The sequence below is a fragment of the Protomyctophum parallelum genome (assembly GCF_964188405.1).
Source record: "Protomyctophum parallelum genome assembly, chromosome: 12".
Lineage (NCBI taxonomy): Eukaryota > Metazoa > Chordata > Actinopteri > Myctophiformes > Myctophidae > Protomyctophum > Protomyctophum parallelum.
This window is the reverse complement of record NC_139712.1, coordinates 8,538,892-8,561,704: the sequence shown is the minus strand read 5'-3', so window position 1 is coordinate 8,561,704 and position 22,813 is coordinate 8,538,892. Positions and strand designations below refer to the sequence as shown.

At 42.0% G+C, this 22,813-nt stretch overlaps 1 protein-coding gene across 1 annotated transcript; it reads right to left on the bottom strand.

Annotated features, from left to right (window-relative positions):
* Window positions 1-19,366: 19,366 nt before the first annotated feature.
* Window positions 19,367-21,508, bottom strand: LOC310867494 (uncharacterized protein; the record flags this gene model as incomplete). The annotated part of the gene is made up of 6 exons (XM_083777609.1): window positions 19,367-19,394; window positions 19,911-19,986; window positions 20,547-20,643; window positions 20,751-20,845; window positions 21,171-21,201; window positions 21,356-21,508. The coding sequence occupies 6 exons, from the start codon at window positions 21,506-21,508 to the stop codon at window positions 19,367-19,369; spliced, it is 480 nt and encodes a 159-aa protein (XP_083633735.1).
* Window positions 21,509-22,813: the final 1,305 nt, after the last annotated feature.

The following is a 22,813-nucleotide window of genomic DNA, read 5'->3' as shown; positions in this document are numbered from 1 at the left end:
GAATGTTCAGATAACCTTTTTCACTACATAATTTCCCACAAATTGTACAAGTAAAGGGTTTTTCCCCTGTATGAGTCCTCATGTGTGTTTTTAGATTAGCTTTGTTAACACAGCTTTTACCACAAACTGTACAAATAAAGGGGTTTTCCCCTGTATGAGTCCTCATGTGAATGTTCAGATAACTTTTTTCACTACAGATTTTCCCACAAATGGTACAAGTAAAGGGTTTTTCCCCTGTATGAGTCCTTATGTGTTTCGCTAGATAATCTTTCCGAGCAAATGTATGTTCACAAACTGTACAAGAATATGGCTTTTCTCCCGTATGAATTCTCATGTGTGAATTTAGATGGCCCTTGCTACTACATCCTTTGCCACAAACCATACAAATGAAGGGTCTTTCCCCTGTATGAGTCCTCATATGAGTTTTTAGCTCACCACTTTGGCTGCAGCCTTTACCACAAACTGTACAAGTGAAGGGCTTTTCCATTGTATGAATCCTCATGTGTGTTTTTAGATTACCTTTGTTAACACAGCCTTTATCACAAACTGTACAAATAAAGGGTTTTTCCCCTGTATGAGTCCTCATATGAGTTTTTAGCTCACCACTTTGGCTGCAGCCTTTACCACAAACTGTACAAGTGAAGGGTTTTTCCCCTGTATGAGTCCTCATGTGTTTCGCTAGATAATCTTTCCGAGCAAATGTATGTTCACAAACTGTACAGGAATATGGCTTTTCTCCCGTATGAATTTTCATGTGTGAATTTAGATGGCCCTTGTTACTAAATCCTTTGCCACAAACCATACAAATGAAGGGTCTTTCCCCTGTATGGGTCCTCATGTGTGTTGCTAGGCGATTCTTTGCACCACATCCTTTGCCACAAATGTCACAAATAAAGGGCTTCACACCCGAATGCATTTTCATGTGTTTTCGCACTGTACCCTTGTCACCAAACCCTTTGCCACAAACTGGACAAGTAAAGGGCTTTTCGCTCTTATGAGTCGCCATGTGTTGCTTTAGCACAACCCGTGATTTAAAGCCTTTGCCACAATCTGCACAATCAAACTGTCTTCGTCCTTCCACATGTGTCTCGTTTGAGTCCGGTTCGTTTAAAGCCGACAGGCCTTCCCAGGTCTCGGCCCAATCCTCATCACCGTTTGTGTCAGACACTTCAGTGTCGGATTCAGAACAGTGTGAGGAGAGGAACTGTTCGTCCCTGGTTGGTTGTGAAGTTACACAGTCCTCTACATCAGCCAGTGTTGCCATGTGTTCAGCTGAAGTACTGCAGGCTACAGGCAGGTTGTCATCATGTTCACTCTTCACTGTGAACTGTGGAGACTCTGGCTCATCCTGGACCAGACTGGGGCTCCTCTGCTGTTCAGGGGAAAACTCCTCTTTACACACAATGACCCGCAGGAAGTCTAGGAGAGATGAAATTGAAGGAAAGCAGTGATTCTCAACGGTAAACACTTCCAGTTTTGGCTTTTTACCACCTTTTCTCTCCAATATAGTTGTTTTGCGATTCTTCCAACACACGCATGTATGTTGGAAGAATCAATTGGCGGAGTGGAGACAAATATGACCCAAATAACTACCTCGGGATTTGTGTAAACAGCAACCTCGGAAAGATCCTCTGCATGATCCTCAACCACAGAATTCAAAATTTTCTCACAGAAAGCAATGTCTTGAGCAAATCACAAATTGGCTTTCTACCAAAATATCGCACAACAGACCACATTTACACTCTCAACACCCTAATTGACAACCAAATAAACAAAAACAAAAGCAAATTATTATCCTGCTTTGTCGACTTCAAAAAAGCATTCGATTCAATTTGGCATGAGGGTCTGATGTACAAACTGTTGGAAAGTGGCATTGGGGGGAAAACCTATATGACATCATAAAATCAATGTACACTAACAACAAATGCGCAGTTAAAATAGGCGAAAAGCACACAGACTTTTCCCCCCAAAGCCGTGGTGTTAGACAGGGATGCAGCCTGAGTCCAACACTCTTCAACATATATATCAACGAATTTGCAAAAACGTTAGAACAGTCTACAGCTCTAGGCATCCCCTTGGCAAACACATAAATCAAATGCTTACTTTACGCAGATGACCTGCTGCTGCTGTCCCCAACCAAGGAAGGACTACAGCAGCAACTTGATCTCCTACACAAATTCTCCCAGACATGGGCCCTGACAGTGAACCTAACCAAGACTAAAATCATGATATTTCAAAAAAGGCCCAGACGCCAAAACCACCAATTATTCCTAAATACAATCCCACTAGAACAAACTAAAAACTATACCTACCTTGGCCTAACCAATTTTCCTCTATGGTTGCGAGATCTGGGGACCATTAGCAAACCATGACCTTGAAAAATGGGATAAACACTAAACCGAGACCCTACACACAGAATTCTGCAAATCCATTCTCCGTACCCAGCGAAAAACACCAAATAATGCATGCAGGGCAGAATTAGGACGATACCCACTCATAATCAAAATAAAAAAGAGAGCACTTAAGTTATACAACCACCTAAAAGAAAGTGACCTAGATGCACTCCATAACAAGGCACTCACACACAGTGAAACTCTAGAGAGATGCCCCCTCAGCCATCTGGCCCTGGAACTCCGGGCACAAACACAAACAGAGCCACGAGATAGAAAACCCATTGGACTAAACCAAATTATAAAACAGCAAAAGGAAAACTATCTGACACACTGGAAAGAAGCAACACAAAAGCAGAGTAAACTAGAATGCTATCTGGCCCTAAACAAAGAATACACAGTGGCAGAATACCTGAGCACCGTGACCGATCCAAAACAAAGAAAAATCTTAACTAGGTACAGACTCAGTGAGCACAGTCTCGCGATCGAGAAAGGCCGTCATAGGCAGACCTGTATCCCGAGAGAAGACAGACTATGCACCCACTGCACACTAAATGAAGTGGAAACCGAGCTACACTTCCTAACCATCTGTCCATTGTACCAAGACATCAGAGACACATACTTCCCACAGATTACAACCACACACGGAGATTTTGAAAACATGACCAATGACAAAAAACTCCCATATCTCCTGGGCGAAGTACAACAATGTGCAAACACAGCAGCAAGATTTGTGAGTTGCTGTGATAGAAGGATATCAAATGGAACACAACCACCCAAAAATACTAATCATTGTGTATATTCCTGCACTATACCTGCATCGAGTGATCTTGGTACATAGAAGTTGATCTATTGAAGATTCTGACCTTCAAAGTACATCATTTTTGTTTTGATTGTATTGCTGTATTGTTCTTTCTGCTTTGGCAATGTAAACGTATGTTTTCTCATGCCAATAAAGCCCTTTGAATTGAATTTAATTGTGTTGTCACTGCTGTTGTATCCTACTGACTCACCTACCAGTCAGGAGGCCCCACCTAGTGCTGCACCATTTTTGCTCAAATGCGAATCTCGATTTTCCTCCACAAGAATTGACATCACGATTCTCACACGCAGAAGTCGAGAGTAACATGATAGCTCTAAATGCAACGCATTAGAGCTATGGACCAGAGCTATATCTGTTCCCAAACTCTGTTGGCTGTGCACCCCCTGCAACGTCCTCCTGACCTAGCTAACGCACCCCCCCCCCCCCCCCCCCCCAACGCCCAGAATTGTTATTTGGCCCAAAATGGCCAAAGCATTTCCGGGGGTCCCCAGCCAAGAACCCCTGTGTTAAATAACACCCTAAAACCAGATTTTGTTGTGTCCCCCATACCGTCAGTAAGGGGGAGGAGGTATTGTGTCACAGTGTACTTGTTATGTATTGTGTACTGCCTGAACTGTAGCATACTTTAATAGTTAGGCTACGAGAGACATATCGGTGACAGCAAGGTCAGCCTTGCTGCAGTATTTATGTCTCATATCTTGTTGTCACGTCATTATGATCCAACACTATTATGTTCCTGTGTGTGTAATAAACTTTGTGAACCTTTAGCGTGATACTGTCTCGTGTTGCGTTATTGTTCTCCCGGGCCCGCCGCCGCTGTCGCCGTACCAAAGGTATAGGCCTACTTCAACCGGATTGTCACACACCACCCAAACGGCACACGTCTAAGTACCAGACGTGGGTCCAGTACTTAGAGTTTACAACAGATACATTGATGGATACATTTGTAATGTGGGCTAATATGGGAGCAATAAAAACGGCTGGTGGCCAGTGGCTTTGGAAGGCTGAAGGGCGATGGGCTTTTCTTTTCTTTTTTTGCAGTTTTTACCGCCAGACACTACTGAGAATAGTACAAGCATAGTATACAGGAATAATGGCAATAGCGGATCTACAAGCTCACAATATGTTGCGATGAGACACATTGTGACCCGGAGGCTCACAACGTATTAATTGTGACAGGTAAAAAGTAAGTAAAGGCCTATTCATAGTCTGGATTTTCGGTGGTGAGGTGACCACCGCTCCGGTGGTGAGGTGACCACCGCTCCGGTGGTGAGGTGACCACCGCTCCGGTGGTGAGGTGTGACCACCGCTCCGGTGGTGAGGTGTGACCACCGCTCCGGTGGTGAGGTGTGACCACCGCTCCGGTGGTGAGGTGTGACCACCGCTCCGGTGGTGAGCTGACCACCGCTCCGGTGGTGAGCTGACCACCGCTCCGGTGGTGAGCTGACCACCGGAGCTGTAATAACGTGGAGCGGTGGTGAATAAAAACAGAGCGAAGGGCTGGGGCGGTGGCGGTGGTTTGCTCTTCACCGAGGCTCCGTGACGTCACGTTGTAGTTGCGGTGGTCACCTCACCATCGATAAATCAGACTATGAAAAACGCTTAAGTCTCCACATACCTGCATGTGTCTCTGTGAATCTGTAGGAGTACTGACGGATAAACCTTCTTGCATTTACATTCGTAGGAAGTAGCGTCAACATGGACACATCAGCCTCCTCTTCCTGTCCCTCTTTCATCTGTGGAGGTCCTGGTTTCTCCTGGACCAGACTGGAGCTCCTCTCCTCATGTTCTGGAGGTCCTGGTTTCTCCTGGACCCGGCTGGAGCTCCTCTCCTCAGGTTGTGGAGGTCCTGGTTCGTCTTGGACCAGACTGGGACTCCTCTCCTCTTAACACACAGACGGAAGGAGGTGACAAGAGGTAGCACACCAACACTATTGCCATGTCTGCTTATTATAAGCGGCTTTGTGTTGTTTTTCTGCAACGTGGCGTGACAATATTGGTAGTTAGTGTGGTTGCCTATCCACCTGTTTCGGTGGGAACGTACTGGGGCTCCTTATGTGTGTGTGCCTCACTTCCTTCAGCCAGTGTTGCCATGTATGCTTGCTTATTATAAGGACAAACTAAATAAATCTTTGGTTTCCGGTTGCCGACCGACTCTATTAAATATGCAGATTTTATTGGCATTTAGTGAAAGAAAAAAAGAAAGTCAGAATCCGACCGAGTCAGACCAAAAAGGTATTTGATCACTAAAATTCTCTTTGGTGAGAACACCTGGTCGCTCAAAGTCAAAATAAAGTCTTCTTTCATCTAAAATATCACATGCACAAATGTTTTGTATTGCGTCATCGTGAGGAGACACACAACACCGCATGGACCTATGTACCGTGTCGGTCGTCTGCCCGTGCAAAGCACCGCCACAAATAATTCCATTGAATACTAAATAATTTGCAGACAAAATTAAGGAGGTGAAACAGTGCCGGTGTCGGTTTTCGTCCACAGAAGGGAGACACGACCGAGCGGATAAATGGACGGTGATGTCTGCCGACATACTAGTAGTAGTAATACTAGTAAAGTGCTTAAATAGTAAAGTGAAGACAGAAAAGTGAGGACTCGAGGAGGCCAAAAGTGATTGGCTGGAATGTGATGAATCTGATATATGATGATGAGAGCACAGTGTTGTTTTTGGCAGGCATTTTTTTGATTTAGTCAGTCTTAGTCTTTTGGAAAAATGCTTAATTAGTCTTAGTCAGTCTTAGTCATTTGAAAAAATGCTTAATTAGTCTTAGTCAGTCTTAGTCATTTCTATCCTTGATAGTTTTAGTCGACGGAAACTCCTAAGGGTTTTAGTCAGTTTTAGTCATTTTAGTAAAAGGTTTTAGTCCAGTTTGTCAAAAAATAAAAAGTCTTTAAATAAAATGTCTATAGCGTACAGGTATTAATTAGAGCTGGGACTCGATTAAAAAAAAAATCGAATGAATCAGAGGCTTTGTAGTTAATCTCGATTAATCACATTTTAATCGCATATCATTATTTGACCCAAGAACTGTGAGAGAGCCATTTTTTAATGGATTTTGGTATACTAGTGAATCAATGAATAGTGAATACATAAGTTTAAGCAATAAACATTGTTTTTGTAGTAATAATATCTCAAAATTAATTTATATACAGCTTTTCTGAGTACCCAAAAATGCTTTACAAGGGGGACATGAATCAAAAACAACTTTATTAAAGGAAAAACACTAAGTAAATAAAAATAAATAGCTGGGGAAAGTAATATTGAAGGTTTGGATGGTGGGGGCATGTCTCTGAGAGTTTTGGGGAATGCATCCTACAGGGTTTGGGGGGGGGGGGGGGCTTCAATTGGTGCAGCAAATATGTGACATGACCATAAGAAAACACCTCTGTGTTTCTTCCGTGGACATACAGTAACAGCCATAGTAGATTTTACATTTTATTTGGCCATAACCGTTTAGTTAGAAACCATGTAATCTGGTCGGGTACTTGAACTGCTACTGGGAGTTGGAATAACGTTAGCTCTGATCCATAGTGTTAGAAGGAGGAAAGTAGGCTTTCACATCTTTTTTATGTTAAAAACGAGGGGCTGCCTGCACAGCTTCCGCGGGTGTGAGTGAGGGGAAAGGATCAAATTAAGTACCATAGAACTCATGAGTCCTAACTACACTATGGACCAGAGCTACTGTTGTTGATTGACGTTAGCTTCCAGGCTAGGCTCAGTGCAACATGTTTCGCATTGAGCCGACACTGGAGGCTTGACGAGGTGCGGTGATATGTGAATTCTTTATTGAATAATTGCACACAACTGTGCTGTAATCCACGCTATCATCGGATAGCCTTTTAAATCCTATTTCCAATCCACGGGGACAAGCAAAGTGATCATAGCGGTGCCGGCTTCCCCCAGTCTGGTGGTGGTCTGAAGAGGACACGCACACGGAGTCGAAATGGGACGGTGTGTGTGTGTGTGTGTGTGCATGCATGCAGATGGGCGTGACCAACTAGGAAAGGAGACTGGAGAGGAGGATAGCGGCGAGTGCAGTGACATTATTGGCGGAACGTTTTCATGCATTTAAAACTTTGTTCGTCAAAATCCACTAACATTTTCGTGTAGCCTCGTCTTGTCAACAATAACACACACACGTCTCGTCATCGTCATCAAACAGAGCTACGGTATTTAGCTCGTCAGCGTCAGTCTTGTCCCGAAATATTTTAGGGTCGTTCGTTTTAGTCCGTCTTAGTCCTGGAAAAAGGGGCGTTGACGTCGTCATTTACGTTATCGTCAGTCCTGACGAAAACAACACTGTGAGAGCACTCACTTCACACTAGTGTGATTTTTACTTTAGGATTACAACCGTGTGTGTGTGTGTGTGTGTGTCAGCTCGTCCTGCATTTGGGCAGATAAGTAAGCCTGGAACCGAGGCTAGCATTTGGGTAGCTCTGGTCCATAGCCTTCTACTGCTTCGATTCTGCCCTGCAGTATAAGGCTATGTGACTTTCAGTTTCAGTTTTAAATCTCAAATCGAAATCAGACCAGCCTCTCCTCTTTTGTGGAAATCTCACAAACGTTTGACCTACTCACCAATACAAAGACGGGTTGTGTAAATAGAAAGCCTACTTTCCTTAGTGGACGCACTCTGAGCCCCCCACCACCACACTATAAACGGTACTTTTTGGCCAAAAAGGGATTAAGTTTCCACAGGAAAAAACGTTTAGTTACTCCGCTGCGCCCTCTACCGATTTTTGCCCAGAGAACTGCCTCATAGAGAATATTTTTCCTCCGGTGAAAGAAAATCCCTTTCTGGCCAAAAAGTATGTTTATACGTGTGGTGGGGGGCTCAGAGTGCGTCCACTAAGGAAAGTAGGCTTTCTATTGACACAACCCGTCTTTTTATTGGTGAGTATAGGTCAAACGTTCGTGAGATTTCCACAAAAGAGGAGAGAATGGTCTGATTTCGATTTGAGATTTAATACTGAAAGTCCCATAGCCTTATACTGCAGGGCAGAATCGAAGCAGTAGAAGGCTATGGACCAGAGCTAGCATTTGGGTGACTATAGTCTGCACCCCTACCCTGCAATTCAATTCAAAAGACCTTTTTTGGCATGAGAAAAAACATTGTTTACATTGCCAAAGCAAGGGTCAAAAGCACAATAAACAAACTATAAACAAGGTAGGTTGCAAAAATGGGCAGTTAGAAATAGTTCTATAGGAGGTTCAGGACAAGAGAAAATACATACAAGACTAGGACGACATTTCAGCCACATAGTTGTCAGTGCAGTAACATGACGCGCGCACGCATAACATGACGCGCGCACGCACACATGCGCACACACACACACACACACACACACACACACACGTACGTTGGTGGCTCATGGCCTAATGCTTTTTGAAACGAATAGCATGAAAGATTGTTACAGCAATCTTTCATGGTTTTGCAATCTCTTTTGCCGTTTTCCAAAACCATTTTAAATATTGCTATTGATTCATATTGACTGTGCATGCACTACATAGACAGCGCACTCATCTGACACCACTGCTGCTACAAACGAAACGACAGCAGACCTAAAATAGCCGACCTACAAAGATCGGCTGTTTTAAATTAGCGGATGTATGTCAGATTGAAGTGTTTGGAATGATTTTAGCCTACCTGCAGTCAGTGCAGTGTGCAATTCCATCACGTTCGCCCGTGTATGGTTTGGACCATAACATAAGAATTAAAGAACACGCAATACACTTCCGGGTCAACCTTGCGTCGTCGCGTATGTGACAATGTGAAACACGTTGTTGACTTTCGCCCCCTGGCGGTGGAAGTGTCACAGAGCGCTGACATTCATTTTCAAGTTCAAGAAATAAAAACAAATTAAATAAACCCAAACATCAAAACCAGACAGAGACTGCATGTTTATGCATTGCTAAATATTACTGCAAGGTAGGCCTATTGCTCTGCAAAGATTTTACTCGAGTTAAAGTAGACTAATGGAGTAGGCTACAATAGGTACATAAAAGTACATTTTCTGTACAAAGTGCATTGTATTGAAATTTAGAGTACAGTGCAATTGGTTACTGCCATACAGTTATTAATAACAGGATCTAAATAATAATAATAGTGTTAGTAGGCCTAATATGAATAATAATAAATAAGGTTACTATATAGCCGTGTATGGTTGATAAGCAGCAATCTGCACGAGGTGTAATAATAAATGGTCCAACACTGACACCTAGTGGTCCTTTTCAGTCATTTCCAACAAATGGATGCATATTGGATGATTTGAGAACATATTCTATGTGTATCCCCCAGCCCGTGTTGGTCTGGCGAGTGGGAGGCCCGGGTTCAATCCACGCTTTCCACGCAATGCCCAAAACTTGTGTTTTCAGTTCTCCGTTGGTTCGTTATTATCTGTCACGGTTCGAGTCAAGACAGTGTAGGAGGACCCAAGTGCAAGATGAGAGGCAGAGGCAGCTCAGTTCAAATGAAGATATTTATTAATTATATCAAGCCCGATGAGTAGGCAGTCAAAACACAGAACAAGGAGTGCAAAGGGAAACACTAAACTGGGAAAACTATGACAAGAAGGGAAGAACGATTCATTACAAGGCTAAGGGTTGGCCACACTGGGTTAGACAGCACCCTTTTTACTATGGGTAAGACAGAGAGCAACACATGTGGAAGTTGTCTTTTTACTATGGGTAAGGCAGAGAGCAACACATGTGGAAGTTGTCTTTTTACTATGGGTAAGGCAGAGAGCAACACATGTGGAAGTTGTCTTTTTACTATGGGTAAGGCAGAGAGCAACACATGTGGAAGTTGTCTTTTTACTATGGGTAAGGCAGAGAGCAACACATGTGGAAGTTGTCTTTTTACCATGGGTAAGGCAGAGAGCAACACATGTGGAAGTTGTCTTTTTACTATGGGTAAGGCAGAGAGCAACACATGTGGAAGTTGTCTTTTTACTATTGGTAAGGCAGAGAGCAACACATGTGGAAGTTGTCTTTTTACTATGGGTAAGGCAGAGAGCAACACATGTGGAAGTTGTGGGTAAATAGAAAAGGTTGAGCAGGTTTTATTGAACTGTGATAGGTACATAGAGGAAAGAGCACAATTGAAGGACAAAGTTAACCCTGAAACAACAGCGTTGCAATACTACAACATATTTTAATTAAAAACATATATATATATATTTACCTAGAGTTAACGTCAGTGATGTTCATTGCAATTGGTCCTGATATTTGCTTCATTATTGTGAAAGATATCCCCCAAATGTAAAGTATTAATTCATAATTATTATAAATGTGCATAAAATTTGCAAAAAAAAAATATATTCTTTACATAATTTCCTCTGATAAGTCCTAGTAGTAAAAAGTAGTAGTAAGGTTGAAATCATATTCTTTTTGCAAGTAGAAATGAATCCGGGTTTTACAGGGTTAATGATGCATGACGGGAATGGGATTTGTCAGGGATTCTTGGAGCAGAGTGAAAGAGCTTGTAGATCTTTTTTTTTTCTTAAAAGATATTTTTTGCGGCTTACGCCTTTTATTGGTTTTTTGAAGGGACAGACAGTAGGATGACAGGAAACGGGAGAGAGATGGGGGAAGACATGCAGTAAAGGCCGTGTCAGGCTCGGGAGTCGAACCCGCGGCACACTGCGACTGGATTACCAGTCGGGTGCCCAGACGGTTAAGCCACCGCCTAGATCTGCTATTTTTGAGGGGAAAATATTTGTTTCTGAGGCAGGGGGTCCCTGGAACAACATATTTTTAGATGGGGGTCCGCGACCAAATACAGATAATTTTGGGGGTCCTTGACATGAAATACTTTAAGAACGACTGACATATAGAAACATGTTTTTCAGAAGACATTTTATAGAATCGACGTCAGGTCTAAATGGGTTCGAACACGACCTGTACATTCTACCCAAGAATCCATTAGGCAAAGCAAAGTAAAAAGAACAAAAGTACTGACATCGTCTCAAGGTCAACTTTATTTAGTATGTGTCCCAAACTGGTCAATTCATTTTTTTACATGCGTGTCCGTTAGGTAAAATTACTGTCAACGACCACCAGGGGTTGCTGCAGTGCACCCTGACCAAAGAGTAGAGCCGCATTGAAGTCACATTGGGGGTGATATGAAGTCTCACATTAGGGGGTGATATGAAGTCTCACATTAGGGGGTGATATGAAGTCTCACATTAGGGGGTGATATGCGGACCAGGCCATGGAGGCTCTCCATCAGCTCAAGATCTCCTTTATGTCTCCACAATCTGCTATATTTCTCCACAATCTGCGATAGTGATCTCCTTGGAGGGTATCCCAGAATTATTAGACCCATAAGACTCAATCTCCTTGATCACATACATTCCTTCGACGACTTCGCCAAACACAACATGCTTTCCATCCAGCCTATGGGAAGAAAGAAGCAGAAGATCAATGGAAAAACTATTCCAACCTTTTTCAATAAAGTATTATTTTTAATGCTATGCTTTAGCTATTGAAAAATAGCAGATCTACAAGCTCATAGCGCACCACCGAGTGGCGCGCTACGAGCTTGTAGGTCTTCTATTTCTTTTAATCGAACAACTGACATAGAAACATAGCTTTTTCAGAAAACTGTCAGGATGTAGAAGACATTTTTAGAATCTGATCTCAACTCAAAATGGTTTAATCACAGCACAGTCGTTTGCTGTGAGGCCTGAGTCTACATACCAGGGTGTTGGCCCTAAGGTGATGAAGAACTGAGATTCATTAGTGTCCGGTCCAGAGTTGGCCATGGACAAGAGTCCTGAGACAGAGATAAGCAACCGTCAGTGGTGAAAAGTAACAAAGCAAATGTGCTCATGTAATGTATACTAAGCAACACATTCAAATAATACAAAATTAAGAAAATGTACAGGACTGCACTCAATGGCCTCATGCAGTTACATGCACAAAATGTATTCATAATGAATTAATTAATTCCAAACAGAATCATACCCAACTGTTTACATGGAACCGGAATACAAGTATTCCTATTCCTCAATTGTTTACATGACCAAAGCATTCAGAATATAACTTTGGACTATAGAGATGGCCAACCCATAACCGTTATCCCTTAAGAAATGAATAACCGACAAAACACTAACGGCTATAGAGCGTCGCAGTCCCTCCCCCTCTCAGAACAACGAGTGGCCCAGGAAATGAATCTCAATGTATTTTTCCCACAGGCTTTTCTTAAAGTATTTATGTAAAGACGGTTACGCCGCGGACAAAGCCAACTCTGATCGTGACAAATCATGACAATGAACACAATATTTTGGGCCGATCAAATTAGAAAGAAGAAAATAAAGGCAGGAGACAACACTATTTGTTTTGTTGTTCTTCTTATAAATTAAATCTTCAAGTGGAACGCTACCCCAGGGGAACAGTGAGTGAGCAAAGCTTAAATATACACCGTACCTTCTCTATCGTGCTTCATATCGAAGTTCTCATCTCTGAACTTGCCATAGACGGACTTTCCTCCAGTTCCGTCACCGTTGATGATATCCCCGCCCTTTAAAACATGAAAAACAGCACGTTGACTCCATGATATACACTAGCATTCTGTGTGTTGGTTTAGTTTCCACTTATTGATGAGGAATAATCAAATCATGTCAGCTTACCTGCAAAATGAACCCAGGAAAAACCCTGTGAAAACGTGATCCCTTGTAACCAAAATCATTCTCTCCAGTGCACAGCCGTCTGAAGTTGTCTGTGAGTAAAACAATAGTTAAGACACTCACATGTGTTAAGATGTGTGAACTGTGAAGTCATCAGTGTTGGGTATAACGGCGTTTAAACAAACAACATGATTGCCATGTAGCAACAGCATATCCTAGTAGGATTACCTGCTGTTAAGGGCACGACCTCCTTAAACAACTGCAAGAATAAGAATAAAGATAAATTACAGAAAGTAGGAAGAAATACTGAAATTACTTTTTATTCCTACTGGCTATACTTTGGACCGTAACAATATGTTATGCTTATTTAGATTATTATGCAAGACTAAGAACTGAAGACATACTCACTGACCTCAAAGGTTACATTTCCTAATGGCATCTTTTCTGCAGTAATGTCAAAGTAAACCTTTGGCCTGCTGTACGCTACACAGCTGCACATCAGTGTGGCGGTGAAGGCCAACAAACAATTGATCCGGTTTGATAAGGAAAGCATATCTGAACTGAAACAGACAACAGTGTACAAGTTATTAAACTTCAACAACAAAAAAGGTCACGTGTGTTAATCTCTACGCATGGAAGAATGCAAGCAGCCCATAGAGTTATAGATGTAGTCCTGTTAGAATGTTAGTCACCTGTTTCCTAAGGAGCATATTATATACTGGGAGGGAAACCACACCCCCTTTATGTGGGGTTCACTTCCTCCACACAGCTGATTGTAATCACTTAACGAGACCATGTGATCCCCCCCCCCCCCCCCCCCCCCACACAGAGGTTCAGGGTTGAAACGGTATAGCCACTAAGGAGTATAATGTAATATAAACAGTAGCCACTAAGGAGTATAATGTAATATAAACAGTAGCCACTAAGGAGTATAATGTAATATAAACAGTAGCCACTAAGGAGTATAATGTAATATAAACAGTAGCCACTAAGGAGTATAATGTAATATAAACAGTAGCCTCTAAGGAGTATAATGTAATATAAACAGTAGCCACTAAGGAGTATAATGTAATAAACAGTAGCCACTAAGGAGTATAATGTAATATAAACAGTAGCCACTAAGGAGTATAATGTAATATAAACAGTAGCCACTAAGGAGTATAATGTAATATAAACAGTAGCCACTAAGGAGTAGGCTATAATGTAATATAAACAGTAGCCACTAAGGAGTATAATGTAATATAAACAGTAGCCACTAAGGAGTATAATGTAATATAAACAGTAGAACAGAGAAGAACGATTCATTACAAGGCTAAGGGTCTGGCCACACTGGGTTAGACAGAACCCTTTTTTACTATGGGTAAGGCAGAGAGCAATAGAGGGTATGCGCGTGACATCATCGTACCTGGAAGTTATGCGGGAACGCCCACTGAGTGGCAAAAAACTACTTTCTGTCCTTTAATGACAGCCCATTCATCCAAACAGAAAAGTCCTGTCTGATTGCATTAAACTCACCAACATTGCAGCTGTACGAAAAGCTTGAATTATCCTCTTTCTATCTGCAAAGTTTTTTTCATAAAAATCCACCATAGTGTTGTGGGAAATATGAAGACTCAAATCTATATAGTATATGGTTCCATGCTAGTCTGTCTGGTCGTGTCTGTGAGCAACGACACCTTGGCCTGAAAGCCTGTCTCAATCCAATCAAGTTGTATGTAAAAGGCTATGTCACACGTACCCCCTTTCTGAAACCAGCTCCTCGCCACTCGCCCTACACACTTGCCCTCGATATGCGCGTTCACGCGAGGCTGCGCCATATTAAGTGTTGTCCGAAACCAAGCAGCCTTGAGTGGACTTATAAAGCCCTCAAGAGCGAGTCTGTGCCGATCTAGACTCGATTGCCTTGTGCAGCCCTGCTTTCTGTCCGCATGGAAACCGCGACCTACAAATGGAAGTACCACCACAAATGAATGATAAATAAACTCCTCCTAAACAATCTTCATCTGATGCAGAATAGACAACGCTCCAACTGATGTTCACAAGGGCTCTTTATTTACCCCACCGTGAAAAACTATAAATGAAACCACACAAACAAAACAACTTTTAACACAATGATTTATAAACACCATGGATGTATATGTCATTTTTGACAGTCATGCTGTATTTCCTTTTTCCATATTAATGAAATCCACATGTCACACAAACATACACGATGTAATGCAATATAACTGTACAAACAAAATAACAGGTAACACAATTGCATGATGGTAACCATGGCAACGAATAGTGTCTGTTTCCTGTTTCTGACAGCCAAGACAGCCATTGTATTGTACCTTTGTGATGGTCATGTTTATCTGTGGACCTACTATTGGGGTATAAGAGAGGACCTAGGAGGAAGCTCAGGGGACGAGAGAGAGATGGAACTGAGAGAGAATGTTGAGGGATACAGGCTAAGCCTGCTAGACTGAGAGATGTTGGAGACAGGCTGAGCCTGCTAGACTGAGAGATGTCGGAGACAGGCTAAGCCTGCTAGACTGAGAGATGTTGTTTAGAGAGAGATGGAACTGAGAGAGAATGTTGAGGGAGACAGGCTAGGCCTGCTAGACTGAGAGATGTTGTTTAGCTTGTTGCTGTTCTTCTGAATAAACTAAGATATACATTCACCCGGACATATATTGATTTCCATAACAATAGAAACATTATGAGCTACTTTCTGTCAAGAAATGCCCTGCAAGTGTCAGAGTTTGTAAGTGCTTGTTTTCAATAACAACATTTTGCTGCCTCCTGCATTATGTGACATTTAGAAACAGGTGGTACGGCAGGACGGTGGAGTGATTTCCAACGAGCGCTTCCAAACTCCAACACTCCAACATGCTGCTCAATGTGTTGCCACTCAGTCTAGATGAGGGGGGCGTGTCCTGATGGGAAAACCATGCCTGTGCATACTCTCTATACATGTGGAAGTTGTCTTTGTACTGTGGGTAAGGCAGAGAGGTGGAAGTTGTGGGGAAATAGAAAAGGTTGAGCAGGTTTTATTGAACTGTTATAGGTACATAGGTCATAGGTCATAGGTACATAGAGGAAAGAGCACAATTGAAGGACAAAGTTAACCCTGAAACAACAGCGTTGCAATACTACAACATATTTTAATTAATTATATATATATATAATATTTTTTACCTAGAGCAAACGTCATCAGTGATGTTCATTGCAATTGGTCCTGATATTCGCGTATAAATAAAATACCCCCACAGAGGCTGAAATTCACACATTTGTTTTTAACCCATGGCCTTTAACCTTAAAAGTTAAAAAACTGTAATATGTTTTTTTGTGATCATTGGAATGTCTAGAACATGTTTTATTCATTATTGTGAAAGATATCCCCCAAATGTAAAGTATTAATTCATTATTATAATAATTTCCTCTGATAAGTCCTAGTAGTAATAAGGTTGAAATCGTATTTTTTTTAGTAATGAATCCGGGTTTTACAGGGTTAATGATGCAGGACGGGAATGGGATTTGTCAGGGATTCTTGGAGCAGAGGGAAAGAGCTTGTAGATCTGTTTTTTTTTTTTTGCGGCTTACGCCTTTTATGGCGTAGGCTGACAGGAAACGGGAGAGAGATGCGGGAAGACATGCAGTAAAGGCCGTGTCGGGCTCGGGAGTCGAACCCGCGGCACTGGATTACCAGTCGGGTGCCCAGACGGTTACGCCACCGCCTGGGCCTAGATCTGCTATTTTTGAGGGGAAAATATTTGCTTCTGAGGCAGGGGGGGGGGGGGGGGGGGGGGAGGTTCCCTGGAACAACATATTTTTAGATGGGGGTCCGCGACCGAATACAGATCATTCTGGGGGTCCTTGACATGAAATACTTTAAGAACGACTGACATATAGAAACATATGTTTTTCAGAAGACATTTTGTAGAATCGACCTCAGGTCTAAATGGGTTCAAACACGACCTGTACATTCTACCCAAGAATCCACTAGGCAAAGCAAAGTAAAAAAAGAACAAAAGTACTGACATCGTCTCAAGGTCAACTTTATTTAGTATGTGTCCCAAACGGGTCAATTCATTTCTTTTACATGTACGTCCCTGTTATGTAACATTACTGTCAACCACCACCAGGGGGTGCTGCAGTGCACCCTGAGCAAACAGTAGAGCCTCATTGAAGTCACATTAGTGGGTGATATGAAGTCTCACATTAGGGGGTGATATGAAGTCTCACATTAGGGGGTGATATGAAGTCTCACATTAGGGGGTGATATGAGGACCAGACCATGGAGGCTCTCCATCAGCTCAAGATCTCCTTTATCTCTCCACAATCTGCTATAGTGATCTCCTTGGAGTGCTTCCCAGAATTAGACCCAGGGCCATAAATCTCAATCACCTTGATCACATCCATTCCTTTGACGACTTCGCCAAACACAACATGCCTTCCATCCAGCCTATGGGAAGAATGAATCAGAAGATCAATGGAAAAACTATTCCAACCTTTTTCTATAAAGTATTTTTTTTTTAATGCTATGCTTTAGTTATTGAAAAATAGCAGATCTACAAGCTCATAGCGCGCGCTACGAGCTTGTAGGTCTGCCATTTTCGAAAAATCGTACAACTGACATAGAAACATAGCTTTTTCAGAAAACTGTCAGGATGTAGAAGACATTTTTAGAATCTGATCTCTGCTTAAAATGGTTTAATCACAGCACAGTCGTTTGCTGTGAGGCCTGAGTCTACATACCAGGGTGTTTTCATTAAGGTGATGAAGAACTGAGATCCATTGGTGTCCGGTCCGGAGTTGGCCATGGACAAGAGTCCTGAGACAGAGATAAGCAACCGTCAGTGGTGAAAAATGTATTCAGAATGAATTCATTCCGAACAGAGAATCATACCCAACTGTTTACATGGAACCGGAATACAAGTATTCCTATTCCTCAATTGTTTACATGACCAAAGCATTCAGAATATAACTTTGGACTATAGAGATGGCCAACCCATAACCGTTAACCCTTAAGAAATGAATAACCGACAAAACACTAACGGCTATAGAGCGTCGCAGTCCCTCCCCCTCTCAGAACAACGAGTGGCCCAGGAAATGAATCTCAATGTATTTTTCCCACAGGCTTTTCTTAAAGTATTTATTTAAAGATGGTTACGCCGCGGACAAAGCCAACTCTGATCGTGACAAATCATGACAATGAACACAATATTTTTGGCCGATCAAATCATTAGAAAAGGCAGGAGACAACACTATTTGTATTGTTTTTCTTCTTATAAATTAAATCTTCAAGTGGAATGCTACCCCAGGAGAACAATGAGCGAGGGAGAACAGCCTTCATCTACCACTGAGCAAAGCTTAAATATACACCGTACCTTTTCTATCGTGCTTCAGATAGAAGTTCTCATCGTCGAAATGATATCCATAGATGGACTTTCCTCCAGTTCCGTCACCGTGGTTGAAATCCCCGCCCTTTAAACATGAAAAACACGTTGACTCCATGATATCCACACTAGCATTCTGTGTGCTGGTTTAGTTTCCACTTATTGATGAGGAATAATCAAATCATGTCAGCTTACCTGCAACATGAACCCAGGAAAAACTCTGTGAAAATGTGATCCCCTGTAACCAAAACCCTTCTCTCCAGTGCACAGGGCTCTGAAGTTCTCTGTGAGTAAAACAATAGTTAAGACACTCACATGTGTTAAGATGTGTGAACTGTGAAGTCATACAAGGTTGCAGCCTGCTTGGTATGGTATGTGATGCAGGCATTGTAAGACCTTTTTCCCCACAGCCAATTTGACATGAAATAAATACAGATTAGATGTGTGTCCAATGCTAAAAAACAGTTGCTATTGAGCTTGTTGTTCTCAGTGGAAATATTCTACAACACCAAATGCAACTGAATCTCCAATTATTAGCATCTGTTTAGCAACTCTCTCATCATCATGTCAACATGATTGCCATGTAGCAACAGCGTAGCCTAGTAGGATTACCTGCTGTCTTGGGCACGACATCCGCAAACAACTGCAAGAATAAGAATAAAGATAAATTACAGAAAGTAGGAAGAAATACTGAAATTACTTTTTATTCCTACATGCTATACTTTGGACCGTAACAATAGGTTATGCTTGTTTAGATTATTATATAAGACTAACTGAAGACATACTCACTGACCTCAAAGATTACTCTTCCTAATGGCACGCCGTCTGCAGTAATGTCAAAGTAAACCTTGGGTTGATCGCTGACGCTACAGGAGAACAGCTGCACATCAGTGTGGCGGTGAACGCCAACAAACATTTGATCCGGTTTGATAAGGGAAGCATCTCTGAACTGAAACAGACTTTACTTTAGTTATTAAACCGCAACAACAAAAAAGGTCACGTGTGTTAATCTCTACGCATGGAAGAATGCAAGCAGCCCATAGAGTTATAGATGTAGTCCTGTTAGAATGTTAGTCACCTGTTTCCTAAGGAGCATATTATATACTGGGAGGGAAACCACACCCCCTTTATGTGGGGTTCACTTCCTCCACACAGCTGATTGGAATCACTTAACGAACACCATGTGATCGCCATCCCCCCCCCCCCCCCCCCCCCACGCAGAGGTTGAGGGTTGAAACGGTATAGCCACTATGGAGTATAATGTAATATAAACAGTAGCCACTAAGGAGTATAATGTAATATAAACAGTAGCCACTAAGGAGTATAATGTAATATAAACAGTAGCCACTAAGGAGTATAATGTAATATAAACAGTAGGCTGACAGCAGAAGATCAATGGAAAAACTATTCCAACCTTTTTCAATAAAGTATTATTTTTAATGCTATGCTTTAGCTATTGAAAAATAGCAGATCTACAAGCTCATAGCGCACCACCGAGTGGCGCGCCACAAGCTTGTAGGTCTTCTATTTTTTTTTATCGAACAACTGACATAGAAACATAGCTTTTTCAGAAAACTGTCAGGATGTAGAAGACATTTTTAGAATCTGATCTCAACTCAAAATGGTTTAATCACAGCACAGTCGTTTGCTGTGAGGCCTGAGTCTACATACCAGGGTGTTTTCATTAAGGTGATGAAGAACTGAGATCCATTGGTGTCCGGTCCGGAGTTGGCCATGGACAAGAGTCCTGAGACAGAGATAAGCAACCGTCAGTGGTGAAAAATGTATTCAGAATGAATTCATTCCAAACAGAGAATCATACCCAACTGTTTACATGGAACCGGAATACAAGTATTCCTATTCCTCAATTGTTTACATGACCAAAGCATTCAGAATATAACTTTGGACTATAGAGATGGCCAACCCATAACCGTTAACCCTTAAGAAATGAATAACCGACAAAACACTAACGGCTATAGAGCGTCGCAGTCCCTCCCCCTCTCAGAACAACGAGTGGCCCAGGAAATGAATCTCAATGTATTTTTCCCACAGGCTTTTCTTAAAGTATTTATTTAAAGACGGTTAAGCAGCGGACAGCCAACTCTGATCGTGACAAATCATGACAATGAACACAATATTTTTGGCCGATCAAATCATTAGAAATTAGAAAAGGCAGGAGACAACACTATTTTTTTTTTTTTTTTCTTATAAATTAAATCTTCAAGTGGAATGCTACCCCAGGAGAACAGTGAGTGAGGGAGAACAGCCTTCATCTACCACTGAGCAAAGCTTAAATATACACCGTACCTTTTCTATCGTGCTTCAGAGTGAAGTTCTCATCGTCGAAATGATATCCATAGATGGACTTTCCTCCAGTTCCGTCACCGTGGTTGAAATCCCCGCCCTTTAAACATGAAAAACATGTTGACTCCATGATATCCACACTAGCATTCTGTGTGCTGGTTTAGTTTCCACTTATTGATGAGGAATAATCAAATCATGTCAGCTTACCTCCAACATGAACCCAGGAAAAACCCTGTGAAAACGTGATCCCTTGTAACCATAATCAAAACGGTTCTCTCCAGTGCACAGCTGTCTGAAGTTGTCTGTGAGTAAAACAATAGTTAAGACACTCGCATGTGTTAAGATGTGTGAACTGTGAAGTCATACAAGGTTGCAGCCTGCTTGGTATGGTATGTGATGCAGGCATTGTAAGACCTTCTTCCCCACAGCCAATTTGACATGAAATAAATACAGATTAGAAGTGTGTCCAATGCTAAAAAACAGTTGCTATTGAGCTTGTTCTCAGTGTAAAGATTCTACAACACCAAATGCAACTGAATCTCCAATTATTAGCATCTGTTTAGCAACTCTCTCATCATCATGTCAACATGATTGCCATGTAGCAACAGCATAGCCTAGTAGGATTACCTGCTGTCTTGGGCACGACATCCGCAAACAACTGCAAGAATAAGAATAAAGATAAATTACAGAAAGTAGGAAGAAATACTGTAATTTACTTTTTATTCCTACTGGCTATACTTTGGACCGTAACAATATGTTAAGCTTGTTTAGATTATTATGCAAGACTAAGAACTGAAGACATACTCACTGACCTCAAAGGTTACTCTTCCTAATGACTCGCCGTCTGCAGTAATGTCAAAGAAAACCCTGTAGCGCCTGCTGGCCGCTACAGGACCACAGCTGCACATCAGTGTGGCGGTGAACGCCAACAAACATAGTTTGATCCGGTTTGATAAGGAAAGCATCTCTGAACTGAAACAGACTGTGTACAAGTTATTAAACTGCAACAACAAAAAAGGTCACGTGTGTTAATCTCTACGCATGGAAGAATGCAAGCAGCCCATAGAGTTATAGATGTAGTCCTGTTAGAATGACACCTGTTTCCTAAGGAGCATATTTTAATATACTGGGGGGGAAACCACACCCCCTTTATGTGGGGTTCACTTCCTCCACACAGCTGATTGGAATCACTTAACGAGTACCATGTGATCCCCCCCCCCCCCCCCGCAGAGGTTCAGGGTTGAAACTGTATAGCCACTAAGGAGTATAATGAAATATAAACAGTAGCCACTAAGGAGTATAATGTAATATAAACAGTATAGCCACTAAGGAGTATAATGTAATATAAACAGTAGCCACTAAGGAGTATAATGTAATATAAACAGTAGCCACTAAGGAGTATAATGTAATATAAACAGTAGCCACTAAGGAGTACAATTTACAATTTACAATTTAGGCATTTAGCAGACGCTCTTAATCCAGAGCGACTTACATTTAAGCAAGAACAAAAGCATAGGAATACATCACATAAAAGCATTTATCAATATCATGAAACATGCGTAAGCTAAGAAAGTAACAGTGGAATATCTATATAATGAAACTATACATACACTATACATATAAACTATGCATATTTACTACTATGCTATACATATGTACTATGGCGTGCTATAACTATATACAATACAATTATAGTGCTGTCTACATAACATGCTATAAGTCTGTGTCAAATGCTATCTAAGCCAACAGAAATGCTATCTAACGGGTTAGGGTAAGTGCTATGGGCCATGATGGAGTCTGAAAAGGTGGGTTTTCAGGCTACGGCGGAAGATTGGGAGTGATGCTGCAGTTCTGACTGCAATGGGAAGTGCATTCCACAGTTTTGGAGCCAGAAGGGAGAAGAGTTTGGGACGTGTGGAGCGTTGGCCCGGCGTTTTTAGTGAGGGTACTTCCAGTTTCCCTGCGTTGGCTGATCTGAGTGCGCGGGAGGGTTTGTAGGGTTCAATCATACTTGTAAGATATGGGGGAGCCATACCTTTGGTTGCTTTGAATGCCAGCATCAGAGTTTTGTATTCTGTGCGGGCAGCGACCGGGAGCCAGTGGAGGGAGCGGAGCAGGGGGGAGACATGTGAGAATTTTGGCTGGTTGAAGACCAAGCGAGCTGCTGCATTTTGGATCAGCTGGAGAGGCTTAAGTGCACATGCTGGTAGGCCAGTAAGGAGGGAGTTACAATAGTCGAGTTTTGACAAGACTGTTGTCTGGATTAGGAG